Source organism: Bubalus bubalis, chromosome 4 (genome assembly GCF_019923935.1).
Source record: "Bubalus bubalis isolate 160015118507 breed Murrah chromosome 4, NDDB_SH_1, whole genome shotgun sequence".
Taxonomy (NCBI): domain Eukaryota; kingdom Metazoa; phylum Chordata; class Mammalia; order Artiodactyla; family Bovidae; genus Bubalus; species Bubalus bubalis.
Genome location: NC_059160.1, coordinates 62,036,340 through 62,059,766, shown reverse-complemented (window position 1 = coordinate 62,059,766; position 23,427 = coordinate 62,036,340). Strand labels below are relative to the sequence as shown.

At 40.3% G+C, this 23,427-nt stretch overlaps 1 protein-coding gene across 1 annotated transcript; it reads right to left on the bottom strand.

Moving 5' to 3' along the window:
- Positions 1-10,674: 10,674 nt before the first annotated feature.
- Positions 10,675-12,980, bottom strand: LOC112584544 (olfactory receptor 6C68-like). The gene has a single exon (XM_025283692.3). The coding sequence runs from the start codon at positions 12,819-12,821 to the stop codon at positions 11,769-11,771; it is 1,053 nt and encodes a 350-aa protein (XP_025139477.1). The 5' UTR covers positions 12,822-12,980; the 3' UTR covers positions 10,675-11,768.
- Between the last annotated feature and the right edge of the window lie 10,447 nt (positions 12,981-23,427).

Sequence of the window (23,427 nt, the reverse complement as noted above, 5' to 3'; positions counted from 1 at the left end):
TGTGGTGAGCTGGTATTCCCAACTCTTGAAGAATTTCCCACAGTTTATTGTGATCCACCAAAAGACTAGCATAGTCAATGAAGAAGAGGTAGATGCTTTTCTGGAATTCTCTTGCTTTTTCTATGATGGTAGCAACTGGATCTCTGGTTCTTCTGCTTTTTCTAAACTCAGCTTGTACATCTGTAAGTTCTTGGTTCTCGTACATTGAAGCCTAGCTTGAAAAATCTTGAGCATGACATTGCTATCCTGTAAAATTGGCACAATTGTAGGGTAGTATGAAGCATTCTTTGGCATTGCCCTTCTTTGGGACTGGAAAGAAAACTTACATTTCCAGTCCTGTGGCCACTGCTGAATTTTTCAAATTTGCTAACATACTGAGTACAGCACTTTCACAGAATCGTCTTTTAGGATTTTAAATAGCTTAGCTGGAGTTCCATCACCTCCATTAGTTTTTTTGTAAGAATGCTTCCTAAGGCCCACTTGACTTCACATTCCAGGATGTCTGCCTCTAGGTGAGTGACCACACTATTGTAGTTATCTGGGTCATTAAGACCATTTTGTATAGTTCTTCTGTGTATTCTTGCCACCTCTTCTTATCTCTTCTACTTCTGATACGTCCTTACTGTTTCAGTCCTTTATCGTGCTCATCTTTGCATGAAACGTTCCCTTGATATCTTCAGTTGTCTTGAAGAGATTTCTAGTCTTTCCCAATCTATTTTTATCCTCTATTTCTTTGTGTTGTTCACTTAAGGAGGACTTCTTATCTCGCCTTGCTATTCTCTGGAATTCTGCATTTAGCTGGGTATATCTTTTCCTTTCTCCTTTGCCTTTTGTTTCTCTTCTTTCCTCAGCTTTGTAAATCCTCTTCAGACAACTATTTTGTTTCCTGCACTTTTTTTCCTTTGGGATGGTTTGGATCATTGCCTCCTGAACAATGTTATGAACCTTCATCCATAGTCTTACAGGCACTCTTCTACCAGATCTAATCCCTTGAATCTATTTATCACCCACACTGTATAATCATAAGGGATTTGATTTAGATCATACCTGAATGGCTTAGTGGTTCCTGAGTTTTGCATTAAGGAGCTCATGATCTGAGCCACAGTCAGCTCCAGGTCTTGTTTCTGATGAGTTTATAGAGCTTCTCCATCTTTGGCTGCAACTAAAATAATCAATCTGATTTCAGTGTTGACCATTAAAGTGATGTCCATGTGTAGAGTCATCTCTTGGGTTGTCAGAAAAAGGTGTTTGCTATGAACTGTGCATTCTCTTGGCAAAACTCTGTTAGCCTTTGCCCTGCTTCATTTTGTACTCCAAGGTAAATTTGTATGTTACTGCAGGTATCTCTTGACTTTGTACTTTTGCATTCCAGTCCCATATGATTAAAAGGACATCCTTTTTTTTGTTTGTTTGTTTTGTTTTAGTTCTAGAAGGTCTTGCAAGTTCTTATAGAACTGTTCAACTTCAGCTGCTTTGGCATTAGTGGTTGGGGCATAGACTTGGATTACTATTGTACTGAATGGTTTGCCTTGGAAACAAACTGATATCATTCTGTCTTTTTTGAAATTGCACCTCTTGCATTTCATGGAGAAGGCAATGGCAATCCACTCCAGTACTCTTGCCTGGAAAATCCCATGGGCGGAGGAGCCTGGTAGGCTGCAGTCCATGGGGTCACTAAGAGTCGGACACGACTGAGCGACTTCACTTTCACTTTCCACTTTCATGCATTGGAGGAGGAAATGGCAACCCACTCCAGTGTTCTTGCCTGGAGAATCCCAGGGACGGCGGGGCCTGGTGGGCTGCCTTTTATGGGGTGGCACAGAGTCAGGCAAAACTGAAGCGACTTAGCAGCAACTGCATTTCAGACTCTTTTGTTGACTATGAGGGCTACTCCATTTCTTCTAAGGGATTCTTATACACAGTAGTAGATATAATGGTCATCTAAATTAAATCTGCCCATTCCCATCTATTTTAGTTTACTGATTCCTAAGATGTCAATGTTCACATTTGCCATGTCCTGCTTGACCTTGTGTGACTTACCTTGATTCATGGACCTAACACTCCAGGTTCATATGCAATACTACTACTATGTGTTTAGTGTGCATATGAATCCCTGTAAAGCCAAAGATGATCAATATTGCTTTTTAAAGAAATGTTAGTTGAATAAATCCCATATAAAACATGAAAGACTAATGAGAGAGGGAACATCTGTAGAAATTCTAACTTTGAATAAGAATCATATAGAAAGAATAAGATGAATGCAATTTTTGTGAAATGGAAAGAAATTTTTTTCATAACAAAGTGCTCCACATATCTTTTAATTTTAAAGTGTCTTTTTACATTTTTCAGTCATAGCAATGCTAATCATACAATGAGAGTAATAAAGTTTTTCATAAGATGCATTTGTGAATTCTCAAAACAAGTCTCCTAGGTAAATTTTTGAGGAAGGGTAAAATTGAAGTTTTATGATCCTCATTTCCTTCTTCTGTGTAGACAGTTGAAAGTTATGCTTCTTGGATCTTTTTGCATTATAATCATCTTTAGATATTCCTATTCCATTATTATTTTTTTAATTTTCTCTTGTATCTCCAGTTCTCATTCCCATTCTTCCATTGGCAACCCTCTTTATTGTTTTTAAAGTTTATTTTTTATTTGCATTTGTTTTTCTGCAAAATATATTTGAATAGATCTATCAAAGCTATCTATTGCTAGTAATTGCTGGAAAATATTATTTGCACTCAGTAGCATTCATCTTCAAGGTATATGTCCATTCCAGTGTATGGCACAGCCTATCCCGTATAATAGAAGTGTAACTTCAAGGAAACTCTTTAAAAGTTTATGTGTATTACTTTTTAACAACATCATTAGACACTAATGCATAAAATAGTCTTCAGTAATAATGATAAATCATTTTTAACAATGACAACATAACTATAAAAATATAGTAGGATGTTTTAATTGAAACGTGTAAAATGTATTATTTGGGCTTCCCAGGTAGCACAGTGGTAAAGAATCTGCCTGCCAATGCAGGAAATGCAAGAAATGCAGGAAATGCAAGAAATGCAGGTTCGATCTGGATCTGGTAGATCTAGCAGATCCCCTGGAGTATGAAATGGCAACCTGCTCTAATATTCTTTCCTGGAAAATTCCATGGACAGAGGAGCCTGACAGGCTATATAGTCCATGGGGTCACAAAGAGTCAGACATGACTCAGACCACACATATACACACTCACAAATGTATTACTTAGCAATAAGTGATTGCAGTGGGAAAATATACACTCCGAACTTATGGAGCTATGAAATTTTAAAACACAAAAAGATGCTTGATAATATAAAGAAAGCAATTCAAATTGAGAAGGGAGAGAGTGAAAGCAGTCATGTATCACCACTCTCTTGACATCAAAGCTCAGCCTCTGTACACTGGTGCCATGTTAAATCTTAGGGACAGAGTCTTGGATGAAGTAGATTTAGAAAGATAGTAACAATAACCCTGTGTACGAGACAGCAAAAGAGAGACTGATGTATAGAACAGTCTTATGGACTCTGTGAGAGAGGGAGAGGGTGGGAAGATTTGGGAGAATGGCATTGAAACATGTAAAATATCATGTATGAAACGAGTTGCCAGTCCAGGTTCGATGCAGGATACTGGATGCTTGGGGCTGGTGCACTGGGACGACCCAGAGTGATGGAATGGGGAGGGAGGAGGGAGGAGGGTTCAGGATGGGGAACACATGTATACCTGTGGCGGATTCATTTTGATATTTGGCAAAACTAATACAATTATGTAAAGTTTAAAAATAAAATAAAATCAAAGAGAGAAAAAAAAAAAAAAAAAAAGAAATAGCTCATTGGTTTTTCAAGTAAAGGGAACTAATGTCCTCAAAAGTGTGTGTCCCCACTTGAAGAGGGTAGTAAGGAGTTTTTTTTTTTTTTTTTTTTAACAATGGTAGATTTATTTTTTAATTTAAATTTATTTATTTTAAGTAGAGGCTAATTACTTTACAATATTTTATTGGTTTTGCCATACATCAACATGAATCCACCACGGGTGTACATGTGTTCCCAATCCTGAACCCCCTTCCCACTTCCTTCCCCATACCATCCCTCTGGGTCATCCCTATGCACCAGCCCCAAGCTTCCTGTATCCTGTGTCGAACCTGGACTTTTTTTTATAGTAAAGGTTCAAAGAGCAAGGCATGGTCAACTTGTGGACTTTCTTCTGATTGGATGTTGTTGAGGTAATGGGGAGTTAGCATTGTTAGCCTTCTGGGTCTAAGGGGTCATGTGAAGTCAATGTGCTTGTAAGTGGCACACAATTAAATTCTTCCGTACGGTGGGGGTTTCAGTATCTGAACAGCAGTTCAAAGGATATGGCTCAAGATTATTATCTATAGTCTTTCAGGAAGAACTAAATGTCCTTGACTTTGTTAAATGGGTAAAGTATCATTATTTTGTCTTGCTTGACTGTTTTAATTCTGCATTTATTCACTGCTCTGATTCAATTTGTTCTTTGACTAATTTTTTTCTACAGACAAAAGTTAGACAGAACACATGGTTGGTGTTTTTTTAGGAGGTCTCATAAGGTCTTGCTTAGTGACACTCTTAAGTTTTATGTCAAACTGAAATAAATTAAACATTGATTGAAGAAATATATACATGCATTTTAAAATTATGTTTTCCCCAAGCACAACTTATAAATTCTATACTTAGAAAGGGAAAAAGTTAAAAAATCAACTGTGGCTGACCGATTCTAATGATTGCAGAACTTTGTGTTATCTATTTGTGCTAACTTGCCATATAGTCTTTTAACTGGTTCTTAAGTTTTTGTTACTGCTTGTTTATTTCATTTTCCTCTTCACTTGGACCAAAGCACAGATTAAATAAAGCCATTTCTCTACACTTTATTCTCTATTTCATTTCTCTCTGTTCTAATCTTTATTATTTTCCTATACTTCTATATTATCTCACTTTTCTATGTTTTAGGTGTAGTTTTTCCTTTGTCTAGTTCCTCAAATTGTAAGGTTATGTTCTTGATTTAAGATCTCTCTTCTTTACTGATGGGCATTTACATACCTAAATTTCCTTTGAGCACTGCCTTTCTTGTTACTTGGGCCAGTTTTCAAAGTTATGCTTTGATTTACAGTCATCTCTAAGTATTTTCTAATTTCATTTGTGATTTCTTCTGTGGCTTATTAGTTGTTTATTTTGTTTTGTTTAAAATATTTACATATTTTATTATTGATATCTAGCTTCATCTCATTGTAGTCAGAGTAAATACATTATATGATGTCAATGTATTAAATGTGTTGAGACTTGTTATGTGACCTTCGATGGAAGTGAGTAGAGAGGCCACTACCTTGGGGGCTAGAGATGCTGCTGCCACTGGGGGTGAAGAGACAACTTCTGCTGGATCGGATTCTGCAGTTAACCTTCAGCAGTTTCTGCCCTGAAGCTATAGGAGATGAGGCTCTCCTTCAGAGCAAAATGGAACCTTTAGGTCATAAATGCGGTACCTGAGCTGGGAATTTGAATACCCAACTCCTCCTTTCCCTCACTACTTTTATTAATGACTTTAAGACTAACCACCCAAAGTCATTATATCCCTTAGTTTTCAAACATGTTCAAAAATATCAGAGTCACTCAGCTTCTTTTTTTATGTTTCGTGATTTATTAAGAGTTGTTCTTGTTGTTCAGTTTACCCAGTCATGTCTGACTCTTTGCAACCCCATGGACTGCAGCATGCCAGGCCTCTCTGTCCCTCACCATCTCCTGGAGTCTGCCCAAGTTCATGTTAATTGCATCAGTGTTGCTGTCCAGCCATCTCATCCTCTGACACCCTCTTCTTCTGTCCTTGATCTTTCCCAGCATCAAGGACTTTTCCAGTGAGTTGTCTGTGCACATCAGATGACCCAAATACTGGAGCTTCAGCTTCAGCATCAGTCCTTTCAGTGAATATTCAGGGTTGTTCTTCCTTAGGATTGACAGGTGTGATCTTGCTGTCCAAGTGACTCTCAGGAGTCTTCTCCAAAACCACATTTTGAAGGCATCAATTCTTTGACATTCTACTTTGTTTATGGTCCAGTTCTCAGAATTGTATGTGACCACTAGGAAGGCCATAGTCTTGACTATTTGGACCTTTGTCAGCAGAGTAATGTCTCTGCTTTTGAACACACTGTTGCTTCTTGATCCACATACACGTTTCTCAGGAGGCAAGTGATGTGGTCTGATTTTTAAAATTCTCTTCAAGAATTTTTCAGAATTTGTCATGATCCACACTGGACATGGAACAACAGACTGGTTCCAAATAGGAAAAGGAGTTCGTCAAGGCTGTATACTGTCACTTTGTTTATTTAACTTCTATGCAGAGTACATCATGAGAAACGCTGGACTGGAGGAAACACAAGCTGGAATCAAGATTTCCGGGAGAAATGTCAATAACCTCAGATATGCAGATGACACCACCCTTATGGCAGAAAGTGAGGAGGAACTCAAAAGCCTCTTGATGAAGGTGAAAGTGGAGAGTGAAAAAGTTGGCTTAAAGCTCAACATTCAGAAAATGAAGATCATGCCATCCAGTCCCATCACTTCATGGGAAATAGATGGGGAAACAGTGGAAACAGTGTCAGACTTTATTTTTGGGGGCTCCAAAATCACTGCAGATAGTGACTGCAGCCATGAAATTAAAAGACGCTTACTCCTTGGAAGGAAAGTTCTGACCAACCTAGATAGCATATTCAAAAGCAGAGACATTACTTTGCCAACAAAGGTTCGTCTAGTCAAGGCTATGGTTTTTCCTGTGGTCATGTATGGATATGAGAATTGAACTGTGAAGAAGGCTGAGCGCCGAAGAGTTGATGCTTTTGAACTGTGATGTTGGAGAAGACTCTTGAGAGTCCCTTGGACTGCAAGGAGATCCAACCAGTCCATTCTGAAGGAGATCAGCCCTGGGATTTCTTTGGAAGGAATGATGCTAAAGCTGAAACTCCAGTACTTTGGCCACCTCATGCAAAGAGTTGACTCATTGGAAAAGATTCTGATGCTGGGAGGGATTGGGGGCAGGAGGAGAAGGGGACGACAGAGGATGAGATGGCTAGATGGCATCACTGACTCCATGGACGTGAGTCTCAGTGAACTCTGGGAGTTAGTGATGGACAGGGAGGCCTGGCGTGCTGCGATTCATGGGGTCGCAAAGAGTCGGACACGACTGAGCGACTGATCTGATCTGATCTGATCTGACACAGTCAAAGGGTTTATCGAAGCCAATGAAGCAGAAGTAGATGTTATTCTGGAATTTCCTTGCATTTTCTGTGATCCAATGGGCTGTTTGATCTCTGGTTCCTCTGCCTTTTCTAAATCCAGCTTGTACCTGGAAGTTATCAGTTCACTTACTGATGAAGCTTGCTGCTGCTACTGCTAAGTCGCTTCAGTCGTGTCCAACTCTGTGCGACCCCATAGACGGAACCCCACCAGGCTCCCCCGTCCCTGGGATTCTCCAGGCAAGAACACTGGAGTGGGTTGCCATTTCCTTCTCCAGTGCACGAAAGTGAAAAGTGAAAGTGAAGTCGCTCAGTCGTGTCAGACTCTATGCGACCTCATGGACTATAGCCCACCAGGCTCCTCCATTCATGGGATTTTCCAGGCAAGAGTACTGGAGTGGGGTGCCATTGCCTTCTGCACTGCTGAAGCTTAGCTTCAAGGATTTTGAGCATAACCTTACTGGCATGTGAAATGCGTGCAATTGTATGGAAATTTGAACATTCTTCAGCATTGCCCTTCTTTGGGATTGTAATGAAAACTGACTTTTACCAGCCCTTGGCCGCTGATGAATTTTCCAAATTTGGTGGCATATTGAGTGCAGCATTTTAACAGCATAATCTTTTAGGATCTGAAATACCTTAGCTGGAATTCAATCACTTCCACTAGCTTTGTTCATAGTAATGCTTCCTAGTGCCCACTTGACTTCACACTCCAGGATGTCTGACTGTAGATGAATGACACCATCAGGGTTTTCCAGATCATTAAGACCCTTTTTGTATAGTTCTCTGTATTCTTGCCCCCTCTTCTTAATCTCTTCTGCTCCTCTTATATCCTTACCATTTCTGTCCTTAATTGTGCCCATCCTTGCAGGAAGTGTTCCCCTGATATCTCCAAATTTCTTGAAGAGATCTCTAGTCTTTCCCATTCTACTGTTTTCATCCATTTCTTTGCATTGTTCATCTAAGAAGATCTTTTTTTTATCTCTCCTTGCTTTTTTTTGGGACCTCTGCATTCATTGAGTATATCTTTTCCTTTCTCCCTTGCATTTTGATCCTCTTCTTTCCTCAGTTTAGTTCAGTCAATCAGTTGTGTCCGACTCTTTGTGACTCCATGGACTGCAGCACACCAGGCTTTCCTGTCCATCACCAACTCCTGGAGTTTGCTCAACTCATGTCCATCAAGTTGGTGATGTCATCCAACTATCTTGTCCTCTGTCCTCCCCTTCTCCTGACTTCAATGTTTCCCAGCATCAGCGTCTTTTCCAATGAGTTGGTTCTTTGCATCAGGTGGCCAGAGTATTGGAGCTTCAGCACCAGTCTCTCCAGTGAATATTCAGGGCTGATTTCCTTTAGGATTGACTGGTTTGATCTCCTTGCAGTCCTCAGCTCATTGTAAAGCCTCCTCAGACAACCACTTTGCCTTCCTGAATTTTTTCTTGGGGATGATTTTGTTCACTGCCTCCTGTGCAATGTTACAGACCTCAATTGATAGTTCTTCAGGAACTCTAGCTATCAGATCTAATCCCTTGAATCTGTTCATCACCTCCACTGTATAATCATAAGGGATTTGATTTAGCTCATACCTGCATAGTCTAGTGGTTTTCCCTACTTTATTCCATTCAAGCCTGAATTTTGCAACAAGGAGCTCATGATCTGAGTCACAGTCAGCTCCAGGTCGTTTTTGCTGACTGTATAGAGTTTCTCTATCTTTGGCTGCAAAGAATATAATCAATTTGATTTCTGTATTGATTATCTGATGATGTCCAAGTGTAGAGTCATCTCATCATGGTAAAGGGGTTTGCATAACTCAATGAAGCTATGAGCCATGCTGTTCAGGGCCACCCAAGATGGATGGATCATACTGAAGAGTTGTGGCAAATGTGGTCCACTGGAGGAGAGAATGACAAACTGCTCCAGTATTATTGTTCATGGGGAGAACCCCATGAACAGTATATAAAGTTTTTATCCTCCAATTAAAACAATAACAACAACACTTGAGGCATATTGCAGTAGTTCTTTTTCAATGCAGTGTAACATCTCAGTGTACAATTATGCCAAAATTGATTGGTACTGCTGTCAATGTACACCAAAGATACCAGCTCTTGGTTAACTCCAATAATCTGATAAGAATATCTTGCATATAATTCTTGTAATACAATTGTGTACATTTGTGGTGGTAATATACCTAAGATTCAGTTGTTAGTCATGCAGGATATTTTATAAAGTGCGAGTACCAATTGCACTCCTGTGAGAAGTGTGTAAGGATTCTTATTTCTCTACATCTCTATGGGGGCTTCCCTGGTGGATCAGATGGTAAAGAACCTGGCTGCAATGCTGAAGACCTGGGTTCAATTCCTGGGTTAGGAAGATCCCTTGGAGGAGGGCATGGCAACCCACTCCAATATTCTTGCCTGGAGAATCCCCATGGAGAATCCACATCTCATTAAGAATCTGTATGGATGCCTCTTGTGTGTCTGTAGTCATATCTTATTTTCATATGCTTAATTGCCATTGAGGTTTTTTTTTTTCTTCACACCCTGCATGACAGACTTTATTTTCTTGGTCTCCAAAATCACTGCAGATGGTGACTGCAGTCATGAAATTAAAAGACACTTGCTCCTTGGAAGAAAAGCTATGATGAAACTGGATAGTATATTAAAAAGCAGAGATGTTACTCTGCCAACAAAAGTCCAGATAGTCAAAGTTATGGCTTTTCAAATATCATTTATGGATGTGAAATTTGGACCATAAAGAAAGCTGAGCACCAAAGAACTGTTGCATTTAACTGTGGTGCTGGAGAAGACTCTTTAGAGTCCCTTGGACTGCAAGGAGACCAAACCTGTCAATCCTAAAGGAAATCCACTCTGTATATTCACTGGAAGGAATGATGCTGAAGCTCCAATACTTTGGCCACCTGATGTGAAGAGTTGGCTCATTGGAAAAGACCCTGTTGCTGGGAAAGATTGAAGGCAGGAGGAGAAGGGGAGGACAGAGGATAAGATGGTTGGATTGCATCACCGACTCAATGGACATGAATTTGAGCAAGCTCCAGGATATAGTGAAGGACAGGGAAGCCTGGCGTGCTGTAGTCCATGGGGTCACAGAGTCGGACACAACTGAGCAACTGAACAACACAATGGCATGAAAGATCTTAGTTCCCTGACCAAGAATGGACCTGTGCTTCCTACAGAGGACTGTGCAGTCTTAACCACTGGACAAGCAGGAAAATCACAAGATATTTATGTGAAGTACCTACTGAAGATATTTTCTTTGCTTTTAAAATCGATGTTATTAGAGTATAATTTATACACAATGAATTCAACCATTCTAAGTATAAAGTTTGAGAAATTTTGAAAAATACATCTATTTAAATAATCACAACATCACAAGTTGGTAAGACCTATGATAACTGTGTTTAACTTTATGTGAAGCTGTATCACTTCACGTATGCCCAACAGCACTGAATGATAGTTCCAGTTGCTCTCTGTCCTCGTTATGACTTATTTTGTCAGGCTGCATTCTAATTGTGACTGTTCTAGTGAGTGTTAGACTTGTTTCAATTTGAGTATTCTAATGTTAATGATATTGAACTTCTTTCCATGTGCTAATTTGCTATTCATGCAATTCCTTTGAAAGTGTCTGCTAAATTTTCCTGATAATTTTTATTTCTTTGTTCTTTGATAGTACATTGTTAAGGATGTTTGCATGTGTGATCATGAGGGGTGTTGGCCTACAATTGTATTCTTATAATTTCTTTGCCTAGTATTTGTATCAGGTTTATATCAACTTCACAAAAGACTAAAAATGTATCATTTCTTCATGTGTTCTGAAACAATAGTCATAGAATGCATTATTTATCCCTTTGATGGTATTCATCAACATCATTTTGAGTCAATATGATGATGTTTTCTTTGGGAAAAGATTTTTAGATATTAATTCAGTTTCTAAAACTCAAAGTACCCATATTTTATGTTTACTTTTGGTTCACTTCTCAAATTTTATTTTTAACTAACTATTCTATTTCATCTAAGTTGTTGACTATATTGGTTTAACATTCCTCATAATCTTCCCTTATTAATATGTTGATATCAACAGATGGATTGCAGCTAGACATATTGTGGTGATGATTTTACCATGTATAAAAATATAAAATCATTCTGTTGTACACTTGAAAGTAATAAATACTGTATATCAATTATAATTCAATAAAAATGGCTTCCCTATACCAATATTATGAAATGTCTGGGAAAATCACTTAAAGAAGTAAAAGGAATGACTTGGTCATGGTAGATTCTCATTAAAGAATTGTGAATGATATATTTTGTTTCTCATAAAGCAATATTCAATAATTAGTTGTTTAGTATATGAATGGAAGGGAAAATTAAAGATTAAATGATTCTGAGGTCAATCTGCTTGGTTATAAGCTAAGAAGTTACAATACAGTCTCTTGGCTTTATGTAAATTATAAGATAGATGTGTATCTTTCAGTTGATTCATCAACATGCTTATTTTACTTTCTTAAGAGAAATGCAGTTTTTTTCAGTGAGTCATTAAAGGCTTGTTTAACTTGCTTATTCCTCAAAGTATATATAAAAGGATTCAGCATTGGTGATATGGAAGAAATAAGCAGTGACACACCTTTGTTAATATTTCCCTCTTTTGCAGATGGTTTGACATAGATGAAGATGCAGCTGCCATAAGAGATGGAAAGTACAATCATGTGGGAAGAACAGGTAGAAAAGGCTTTTTTTCTTTGCTGAAGAGAAGGGTATTTTAGAATTGTTCTTATGATGTATACATAGGAGAAAACTACACATATGAGAGTGATGATGAAGACCAGTACAGAACAGGCTATAACCATCTGCTCAATTAACCATGTGTCTGAGCATGAGATCTTCAGGAGAGGTGATGCATCACAGGCAAAATGATCAATGACATTAGAATCACAGAATTCCAGATGAAAACCTAAGCTGAGTGGTGGGAGGATAGTCATAAGTGCCACCATCCAGCAGCAGATGATCATTGTTTTGCACAGTTTGTTGCTCATGATTGTCATATAATGCAAGGGTTTGCAGATGGCCACATAGCGATCATATGACATGGTTGCCAAGAGAAAAAATTCAGTTATCCCAAAAAGATATGCAAAAAATAATTGAATCACACATGCATTATAAGTAATGGTTCTGTCCCCAGTTGATATATTGTATAGGAATCTTGGAATACAGGAGGTTGTAAATGAGATTTCTAAGAACGAGAAATTTTGGAGGAAAAAATACATGGGTGTTTTAAGGTGAGGATCTATTAGTGTTAGGGTAATGATGGTCAGATTTCCAGTTATACTCAAAATGTAGGTGAGAAATAGAAAAATAAAAAGCAAAACTTGCAACTGAGGATCTTCTGTCAGTCCTAGAAGAATGAATACTGTTACAGTGGTGTGGTTTCTCATTATTGACTCCTGGATTTTGCCAAACCTACCTGTAAATGTCAGAGAGATTTGAACTGCAGAATTCAATGACATCAGCCAATAATGAACACTCTCTTGCTTATTTGGCTCATCCAGCATCCATGGTTTTTACTTATTGATTTGAATGATACATTTCCTATATTACAGTGGGCTGAGCCACCCAGTCTATTTATAAGTAATGACCAAAGGAAATTATTTTATAAATGTTAATTTGGAGATCCAACCAGTCCATCCTAAAAGAGATCAGTCTTGCCTGGGTATTCATTGGAAAGGCTGATTTTGAAGCTGAAACTCTAATACTTTGGCCACCTGATGTGAAGAGCTGACTCATTTGAAAAGACCCTGATGCTGGGAAAGATTGAGGGCAGGAGGATAAGGGGATGACAGAGCATGAGATGGTTGGGTGGCATCACAGACTCAGTGGACATGAGCTTGGGTAAACCCTGGGAGTTGGTGATGGACAGGGAGGCCTGGTGTGCTGTGGTTCATGGGGTCACAAAGAGTTGGATATGACTGAATGACTGAACTGAATGGAATTTTTGAATTACAGTCCAATTTTATATTTTTAGCATTTTTTTTTTTTTAGATTCCACATATAGTTAACACCATAGGGTGTTTTTCTTTTTCTGTTTAACTTACTTCACAAAACTTTGAACAATGTCACTCCCTCTTTTTTCTAAGCAAGTAAATCCTGTCTTCTGCTACTATTTATCTAGTCGACTGGGTGAAGTGTCCATGGCTGACAGACCCCCATCACAGACAGGAATATTAATTGAGGCTCATGGTAGATAAAATCTGATGGAAGACTGATACCCTCTTGGACAGTGCATTGTCATCTGTTGGTGACCAAAACTCACAATGAGAATCTCTGTCTTTTTAAAGTCCTTTTTCACCACCAGTAGTTCCCTTCATATTTGATTCAGTTTTGCTTGGGTCTTAAAACAATTTCATCTTTAAAAATCAATCTTTTGCTTTTATCTGCATTCAGTCTAACACAAGTATTAAGTGTTTATTAATGATCACACATTCAAATTGACTAAAATCTGCCTTAAGAATTTAACTTTCACAAAATATTTTAATTTTGCAAAAGATCAAAAATGAATAAAATCTCTGCTATTGCTGTGTGCAGGTGTGCACTGGATTTTATTTTTTGTGTGTCTGTGTTTTTTTCTGGGGGGGAGGATTTCATTTCTGAATATTCAGCAAAAATCCTATTAATGGTTTCTAAGAGCCATCATTCTAGAAAAATGACTGTGGGTTATTCCTGTCAAATTCTAACATTAGTATTCATTGCAGTGTTTGGCTATTTAAGTATTACATGGAAGAGAGGGATAAATTGGAAGATTGGGACTGACATAAATGCACCACTATATATAAAATAGATAATGAGCTTGTGCTTGGTTGTGTCCAACTCTTTGAGACCCTATGGACTGTAGCCTGCCAGGGTCCTCTGTCTATGGGGATTATCCAGACAAGAATACTGGAGTGGGTTGCCATGCCCTCCTCCAGGGGATCTTCCCAATCCAGGGATCAAATCCACATCTCCTGTATTGCAGGCAGATTATTTACCAACTGAGCGACTAGGGAAGCCCAAGAATACTGGAGTTATACTGGAGTTGGTAGACTATCTCTTCTCAGGTCAGGTTATCTTCCTGACCCAGAAATTGAACTGGGGTCTTTTTCATTGCAGGAGGATTCTTTACCAGCTGAGCTACCAGGGAAGCCCAGATAAGTAGTAAGGATTTATTGTATAGCACAGGGAACTCTACTAAATACTCTGCAATGGCCTATATGAGAAAATAATCTTAAAAACTGTGGGTATATGTATATATATAACTGATTCACTTTGCTGTACAGCTGAAACTAACACAACAATGTAAATCAACTATATTCCAATAAAAACATTTTTTTAAATGAATTAAAAATTCTAACACTTTGCTTAGAGAAATCTGTCATAACATTCCTCATCCACCTCCCACTTTCTGCCAGAATATACATGTACATACTGTGTATATAACTGAAGCAGCAAAAATTTTCATACTTACCCTTTAAGCAGTAAATTATTTCATGGCACCTGTTGATAATTTATTTGAAGATACACACGCTGAACAGGAATATGCTAGAGGAGACGTGTGACTGCTAAGTTTTCTCAGGGAAACATACTCAGCTAGAAAATCCCTGAAAATGCTCAGAGCCCTCCTATACCATACAGAGCTTCCTCTGTGAGAGGCCCTGTGCCATTTTACTCTGAGAATATATGTTCTTCTCTTGCTAGCTAAAAGGAAGGAATGTCTTGTCTAATGGCTAGGTATACCATGGGTGACTAAATAGGGATAATTGATCTGCTGAACTTATTGATCAGGAAAACATATTTGGCACCAAATATTATGGCTAGTTAATTTATGTATCCCGCTTATAACAATAGTCAATAGAATCAACAAACAAAAGAGTCCTTAGAGACCCAGGTTTAAAAGTCACTAAGGGATAAAAAGTTTTGGCATCCAACCTCACACAGGCAGCAGTGAGGATAATGCCTTTGAGAACAAAAAAATGCAACAATTGCATTAGACACACCAAGATGGTGCAGGATAATAGAAGTCAAGTGATATACTATTTGATGTTTTCCTTGCAGTAGTAGTAAGGCAATGCAATTGGCATAAGAAGCCTTTTGCCACTTTCTTAAGTATCTCATGGATATTATGAAAAATATGAAGGTAGAAAGGAAAAAAGAATGACATAGAGATTACCATCACAGATTATTTTATAAAAGTAATGTCAGAGATATTCCAACTCAAGCAAAAGTACATAAGTAAATTTGTAAAAACTATTGTAATCTACCATTTACATGCAATCTATCTTTTAAAATTTTTTTATTTTTTAAAATTTATTTATTATTTTGTTTTACTTTACAATATTGTATTGATTTTGCCATACATCAACACAATATATCTTTAATTATCCTTATATAGATATTTTATAGTAATTTTTCATGACAGAATTTATGTAATTTTAATGTTTTTGATATTAAGTACCATGAGTTTGGAAACTTCTATTGTTTCTATTTCTTCTTTTTATAATAAAAATGTTGCTCTAAGTTTTTATATATCTTTATACATGTGATTGCTTATGTACACAAGACCAAAGGAGTCATTCTTAGTTTTAGGTAGAAAAGTTTTTATATTTGCATAGTTTTTGATATATATATTTCACACTAGGTGTATTAAAAATATATTTGGTCTCAATCTCGGAGAAGAAATCGTTAGAATGAATGTGATTGGATACCTGTGGTGGATTCATGTTGATGTATGGCAAAAACAATACAATATTGTAAAGTAATTAAAAAAAAAAAAGCCTTAGCATCTTTGTACCAGAAAGAGTTCTTTTCAACAGCACAAAAACAGATGATTGATAGAGAGTTCAGTTCACAATTTTGTTTTCCTTAGTCTAATTAGACTTCCTTAGTCTAATATCTATAGAGGACCCTGGGAAGAATTGCTTCCAATAATGGTTATAAGAATCAGAGAATCAAAAACCAATACTGCTATAGCAACAGACTATTGAGAGGGTGTGTGACTTTAAGAAAAAAGCTAGCAATGTGCACTAACCTCATTGAATACTTTCTTATTTGTATACGCCAGCTACTATCACTTCTTTGTTTTTTTTTTTACAGTTTGTAAAACACACTGTTAATTTATTGTCAATATTTATTGAGAACCTACTCTATATTCTGTGCCCTGTATTTCTTCAGGTTGAGGTGACTTTGGCTGAAAATGAAAGCCTACTTTTATGCAAATGCAGGGCATATGGCATTGTGATGACTCTCCTAAATGGCACCAGAGAGACATTGTCCAGCTTTGGGGACAACAGCTTACATTTATGGCACATGAAAGAATTTAGTCAAATGATGGGCAGATCATGCAGATGCCTTGACTAGGAATAGTAGACATAGGGTGTATAATCCTGTGACTTGACTTTGAATTACACGTATACAACCATGGGAGTTGTAATTAAATCCATTTTTCTCAGGAAAGGTTGAAGTGAAATTCAATATTTATAAGAGTTTGTGTGCTAAACAAAATTTTATATTAAGTGGCAAAGCAATTTAGTTCCCCATATGTGATAAAACATTGAAGTGGTTCTAACTTTAGTTGTCAGGAGAGTGTGTAATTTCCTCGGTTCTGTCTCTTCACAACAAAAATTTGAAGTGATTGACCAGCGTTACAGCCCTTGGACAGACCGTGTCACAACTCTTGGACAGATCAATGTACAGGTCCGTGTTACAGCTCAGTTTAATTTAGAAAACAAAGGAAAATACATCCTTGAGGTGTTAGGGCATGCCAACCCAAAAGACATGAAGAAGAGAGAGAGAGAGAGAACGAGCATGTGCACGCAAGAGAGGGAGACCGACCCAAAGGACGTGAAGAAGAGAAAGAGAAAGTGCACGCCAGCAAGAGAGAGTGCTGAGAGAGAGAGTGCCCACGTGAGAGAGAGTGGAAGAGAGCGGGAGAGAGACCCCTGGCCCTTTGGCTCCTATTTTTATGTTTTTTTTTTTTTTTTTTCCCCCTCCCTTGGGCCTGCCTTATGTAAATTGGGCTAGCCAGGAGTGCTGTTTGTTCTACCTGACATCCTCACTCCGTCCTTGGGTCTTCCTTTGTTCTATTTTCGCAGGCTTTTCCGTTCCTTGTCTTTTAGCCACTGCCATTCTGGACTCTTTTTTCCTATTCTGACTACCTAACATTCCCCCCCTCAAGAGATGAGGGGCCGAATTCTTTGGGATTAGGGGTGTTGAGGTCTTTCTGGCTACTTCCTGCTGAATTGGGATGGCAAGGGGCATTGGGCCTCTCCTTCTTGCTAGTCTCAGGCCTCAGAGTCCTTGTAGTGGTGTCCTTCTAAGGGTGAGTGATATTTTCTGTGGTCAGCTCTAGTTTTACATATCCTTGTTGAACTGGCACTGCATGTTGTAGCTTGTTGACCTGGGCAGAAACAAAACCGGTTAGACAATTGATAGTACATGGAGCAATCATTAGCAGCATCAATATGATGATAACAAGCACTAGTAGGGGCATTAGCCAACTCCAAATTTCCATCACCAGGAGGATCTCCCAAAGAGAGATTGTAGTCACCCCGAGAACTCTCCAGCTCATTCTTTGAGGTCCTGAGGGTATGAATGTTTCTCTTGAGGACTGTGAGACTTTCTTTAACTTAGCTGGAGGTATTTACCCAGAAACAACATGTCTCATTCAACATGGCTCAAGTTCCTCCTTGTTCAGGGATCAGAAGATTTATCTCCTGTCTGTTTTGGAGTGCAACCTCTGCCAAGCTGTGTTGGCTTTCTAGAGCTGTCCTGAGAAATCTTATCCCCAGAAACTTAATTTTGGGGGTGTTCATTAAAATGGCACTCATCTGTAGTTCTGAATAGGTATCTGAGATCTTCCAGGGGCTCACAGGTGTATCAAGTATCCTCTTCTGTTTTCTTTCACAGCTTGACTTGTGAGTAGTGAATCCAGGAGTCATGTCCTGGTACCTTGACTGCTGTGGGAGTAGAAAGTATTACAGGGTAGGGGCCCTTCCATTGGGCTGGAGTTGAGCCTTTGGGGACCCATCTTTCCAGACTTTAATTAGGACTTGGGTACCTGAAACATATAGTGGTGACTCTTTAGAATCTTTTGGGTCCTGGTTGACACCCCACAAGTGTATATCCTGTTGGAATTGCCCAATGGCCATGGTACAAGACCAGAGGATCTGAGCCTCTGGATCTAGGAAGAGGTCATTGACATAAACAAAAGGTCTCCCATATTGCATCTGTAAGGATGAAGACCAATCTGTTTCTTAAGGGCTATATGGGTGCAGAGGACAGCTATTGGTAAAGCCTACTTCCATCCCAAGGAAGTCTCTTGGGCTATCTTTTTTATCGCTGATTTTAAGAATTGGTTGGCTTTTTGTACTTTTCCTGAAGACTGAGGCCTCTGGCACAATGGAGATAATAAGTAATGCCTAATGCTTTAGAGACCCTTTGGGTGACCTTAGAAGTAAATGATCTCCCATTGTCACTATGTAATGACCTGGGCAGACCAAATCTCAGAATGATTTCTTGGAGCAGTTTTTTTTTTTTTTACCATCGCCTCAGCTTTCTCAGTCTGGGTGGGAAAGTCTTCAATCCCTCCTGTGAATGTATCTATTATGACTAATAGGTACTTATACACTTGAGAAACTGGCATCTGGGTGAAGTCCATCTGTCAGTCTTCTCCTGGGTAGGTCCCACGTCGCTGGATAGGCTGGGCCAGCTGGGGTCTTCGAGCTCCTTGGGGATTGTTTAATTGGCAAGTGGGACAAGAGGAGACCACTTGCCTTATAGTCATTTGGAAGTCTGTTTCTCTGAAGGATCTTTTTAGTAATCTTTGGAGGGCCTTTTCCCCTAAATGAGTGGTGGCATGTAAAGAATTAACCAACTTCCACTGGAAGTTCTCAGGTAGAAAAAGGAGTCCCTCCTTTTGGAACCACCCTGTATGATATTCTTGAAAGCCCTCACTCTTAGCTTTGAGTCTCACCTTCAGTATATGAAGGAGTTTCTGGCAAATTAGTCTGTGGAAGTAGGGTGGCAATCCCTATTATGTTATTGTTCTGTAATGCTGGTCTCTTAGCTGCCTAATCGGCTGCTTGGTTCCCTTGTGCCACTTCTGTGATCTCCTTTTGTTGTCCTTTATAGTGGGAGACTGAAACCTCAGTGGGCAAATGAACTGCCTCCAAGATTCTAAGGATTTGATCACCATATTTGATTGGGGACCCTCGGGTTGTCAAGTGGCCTCTTAGCAGCAAATAGCAGCACGTGCATGTAGCACCAGAAAGGCATACTTGAAACCAGTGTAAATGGCTACTCTTTTTCCTTTTTCCAGCTCTAAATCTCAAGTCAGGGCTATGAGCTCAGCTAATTGGGCTGAAGTACCTGGCGGCAAAGGTTTAGCCTCTATGGTCTCAAAATTGTAGATTACTGTATATTTGTCTCTTCTTTTTCCATCCAAGACAGAGCTGCTTTCATCAGTGTACCATATTTCCTCAGGATTGGTCAGAGGATCTTCTGACAATCCCTCTCAGGGTTTTGTTCAGTGGCCCGAGGTTTTTAGACAAGAGTGAAAGGGGAGAGAGCCCTTGGGGGTAGGCAGGAGGGTGGCTGGGTTAAGAATCTCACAATGGTATATAGCGAGGCCTGGATTTTCCATCAGCACTAGATATCTGAGGATTCTTTGGTCAGACATCCATAAACAACCTCTCCCATTTAGGAATTGTTTCACTTGGTGACTAGTAAAAATAGTTAGTTTGCCTTTAAAAGAGAGTTTTAAAGCATCTTCCATCAGACTGCAATAGCTGCAAGATTTCAAAGTCAGGGAGCAATTTCTTCCCAATAAGGGAGGAGAATCAGAGACCGTTAGAAACTGGTGGGAAAATATTTGTCCATCCCAGCAACAAGTGCTCAGGTGAATCTTTTTGTAATTGTTTTTCCTGTAGCACCCAAAATGGTACAGGTTTGGGAGGAGAAGGCTCCGGAGTAGGAAGTCAGGACAGAGTAGGTAGCCCATGTGTCTACTAAGAAATTCTTGGACTTACCTGCCACGTCCAGTTGCACCCTTCACTCTAGTCCCATGATGGTTATCTGTGACAGGCGGGCTGGCTGGAGCGGGCCGCTTCAGTCCTGTTGAACCATCGTGAGAGAAAGCCTGGTGCTTAACCTTGAGGCTCTTGGGTCCCAAGGGCAGAGTGCCGCCCAGTGTCCCAGTTGTGGTATTTGTAGCAAGCCATTTTAGGAGACTTGTCACAGGTGTGGACATTCTTTGGCCCAATGCCCTGCCTATCTACAGATTAGGCATTTGCCTCTTGCTTTGTCCTTCAAGGACTTGGGGTTTGCCAGAGCGCTTCCCTGGAGGGCAGCCAACATCTGGGCATGCCTTGTTCCTTTCTTTTTCTCCGTCTCCTGGGCCTTGGCCTCCCTCTCCTGTTCTCTGTTACAAAAGGTATTGGTGGCTGGCTGGACCATCTCATCTAAAGAGGCAGCAGGGTCCTGCTGCTGTAGCTGTTATAACTTTATCTTGATGTCTGATGCACATTGGGACAGGAATTTGTCCTTTAAAGTCACCTACACCTTGTAAGAGTCTAAGTCCAGATTAGTAAAATTTTGGAAAGCCTCTTTTAGCCTTTCCAGAAAGGCCATGGGCTTCTCATTGGGCTCCTGAGTTATTGCTGAGACTGGGCACAGTCCCACAAGTAACAGGCTTCCTTCTATTTCCATGGGTGGACTTCTTTAGGGGTGAGTCTTTCTGAAGCTTATCCTACCCAGTACTGTTGCAACCTGAGAGCAGGGCGTCCCTGGGTCAGGGTGCAGATCCTCAGGCAAGCTGAGGCATGACAGCCTCCTGGAGACTGAATCCTTGGGCAGGTCGAGGCATATTGCCTTCCTGGGACTTCTGGACTGGCAGATCCCCGAGCAGGTTGAGGCATGACAACCTTTCGAGGACCAGATCCCTGGGCAGGTCAAAGCATTTTGACCTCCGGGGGCCCGGCGCCCCACCCCCCACCACCAGACTGGTGGATCCCTGAGCAGGTTGAGGCATGACAACCTCTCAGAAACCAGATCCCTAGGCAGTTTGAGGCAGGTCGACTTCCTGGGATCCCGGGCTGATGGATCCCCAAGTAGGCTGAGGTGTGACAACCTCCTGGGGACTGGATCCCTAGGCAGATCAAGGCAGGTCGACCTCCTGGAACCCCTGGGCTGGAGTTGGGCATCCCCAAGGTCTCTAGCATGACCAGTGCTGGGTAGGATAAGGGGTTGCAATTTTAACTTATTGCCAGTTTGTTCACCACAGATGGGAATAGATATGATGTAAAGCAATCCAAGCCTGTGCCCAGAGACTGGGAACCTGGTGAAACAGTCATAAGCCTTATCCTCTTACTACTCTAAGGGATTGTAAGTCACTGATTTCCTCCCATAGTCCTCTATAAGAGCAGTTTAGGGTGTCTCCGATGGTAAACATTCCACTGTCATAGACCCACTTTAGGTAATAACAGAAGTAAAGACAACGGAGTGGGTTATCTGGCCCTGTTTGGGGTGAAGCAATGTTGCCCACAAGGGGGCAAGGTCCTGGTTGTAGGAGTTAGTAATTGGCTTAAGAACAGATTGATAAGAGGCAACAAACCAGATGTTCCATAAAAGTGGAGTGGAGATTTGATCCAGGGGTATGCTGGTAATGTTAGGAGAAGGATGGTAAGGGTTTGGGCCCGAACAGCCTGCAGGGCTAACTCTCAAAGTGGCAAACATTATCCCTGGAAGCCCAATTGCCTTTGAAGGGATGCCAACAGATAGACTTCTAGCAAGCATCGTGTGCCTGTCTTCCACCCTAGCACGTTCACTGAGAGATGCTGATGTTGCACATGTTGTAGGAAACATGGAAGATGAGGGCCTGATTATCTAGAGGGATTGGATATTATACAGTATTTCCCTCCCAAGGGCCAGCTATTTTCTGGTTGTCCCTCCAGAAGATTGTAAAGGCAACATTGTGGGCCTGGATGGGGCTCAGGAAAAGAGCATGAAACAGGAGGGAAGAGGGCAGGGAACTTTTGAAAGAATGACATAGCACAAGGGCATAACATAAACCAATTAAAATCAAATGAGTCCAAGATGACAAGTCAAATTCAAGTAAACCTTAATCCCCAATCTGCAAGCTAAATGACACACCCAGAGGTGGCAGGACAGCTCTGAGGCACTGTCAAAAGACAGAGGAGTGGGTGTTTCCCCAATGGTTGGGATGATCCTCCCACTTATTTACATATGAATTCACCCAGCTGGCAAAACCACACTACATCCATGGCCAAAGCACTTGCCCTCTGTGATGGCCCACACCCTGTGGAGTGTGCTTCACTCTGAATCTGAACAAATCCACCTTGTTGCGGGCCGGCATGAGGCACCTCTTCCCATGGCAAAGGTCATGCGGAAGGAGGCTCGACATACGCAAAGGCGGGATCGAGCCTCAGGAGTCTCCCTGGAAATCCTTGAGCATCTAGCCCCATAACCAGAGCCTGCCTACTTTACTACTTTGTGCCCTCACCTACACCTCTGACTTTACGGGGGGCTGTCCCCCACCACCTCTTTCAGAGAAGGAGTTAACCTAGAGCTCCAGTTAATAAAAACTCCTGGGCGTGACAGAGTGTTTTAACCTGCAAACTCCTCTGAAGGTTCTCTGGCCTGCCTGACAGGCTTGTCCGGCCACATGTGATTGCTCACAGCCTCCCAACCGTGAGAGGCACGAGATGCTTTAAGCCTTCTAAAAACAGTTTCCTTAGAAAAGTTAGAAAACTATTAGTATAAGTATAATGGGCTGATTAGAAATTGTATTGATGAAGGGTTTTTCATTTGTTGAGCCAATGTTTGCTGCTAAGTCTCCATATCCCCTGCCCTTACACACATTAATGAATATATAGAAGAAATAAGTATTAACCTTTGATATTAATCACATTAGACCTTAGGCTAAGTAAATTCTTTCCTTAACTAAAACCCACTACACCCTCACCCTATAGGAATGTAACTTTATTTGGGTGGCGTCTGTTTTAAGAATAATCACCCTTGGAGAAAAAAGTGTTCTGGTTGACTGACCGCTGTCACAAGGAGAGGGTCATAAATTCTCAGCAGGCCCCCCGGCCAGAAGTTGATGTAACACCC

What these genes read in the sequence shown, in the direction of transcription:
- LOC112584544 (XM_025283692.3), bottom strand. Translation starts at nt 12,821, where the DNA reads ATGCTGGATGAGCCAAATAAGCAAGAGAGTGTTCATTATTGGCTGATG.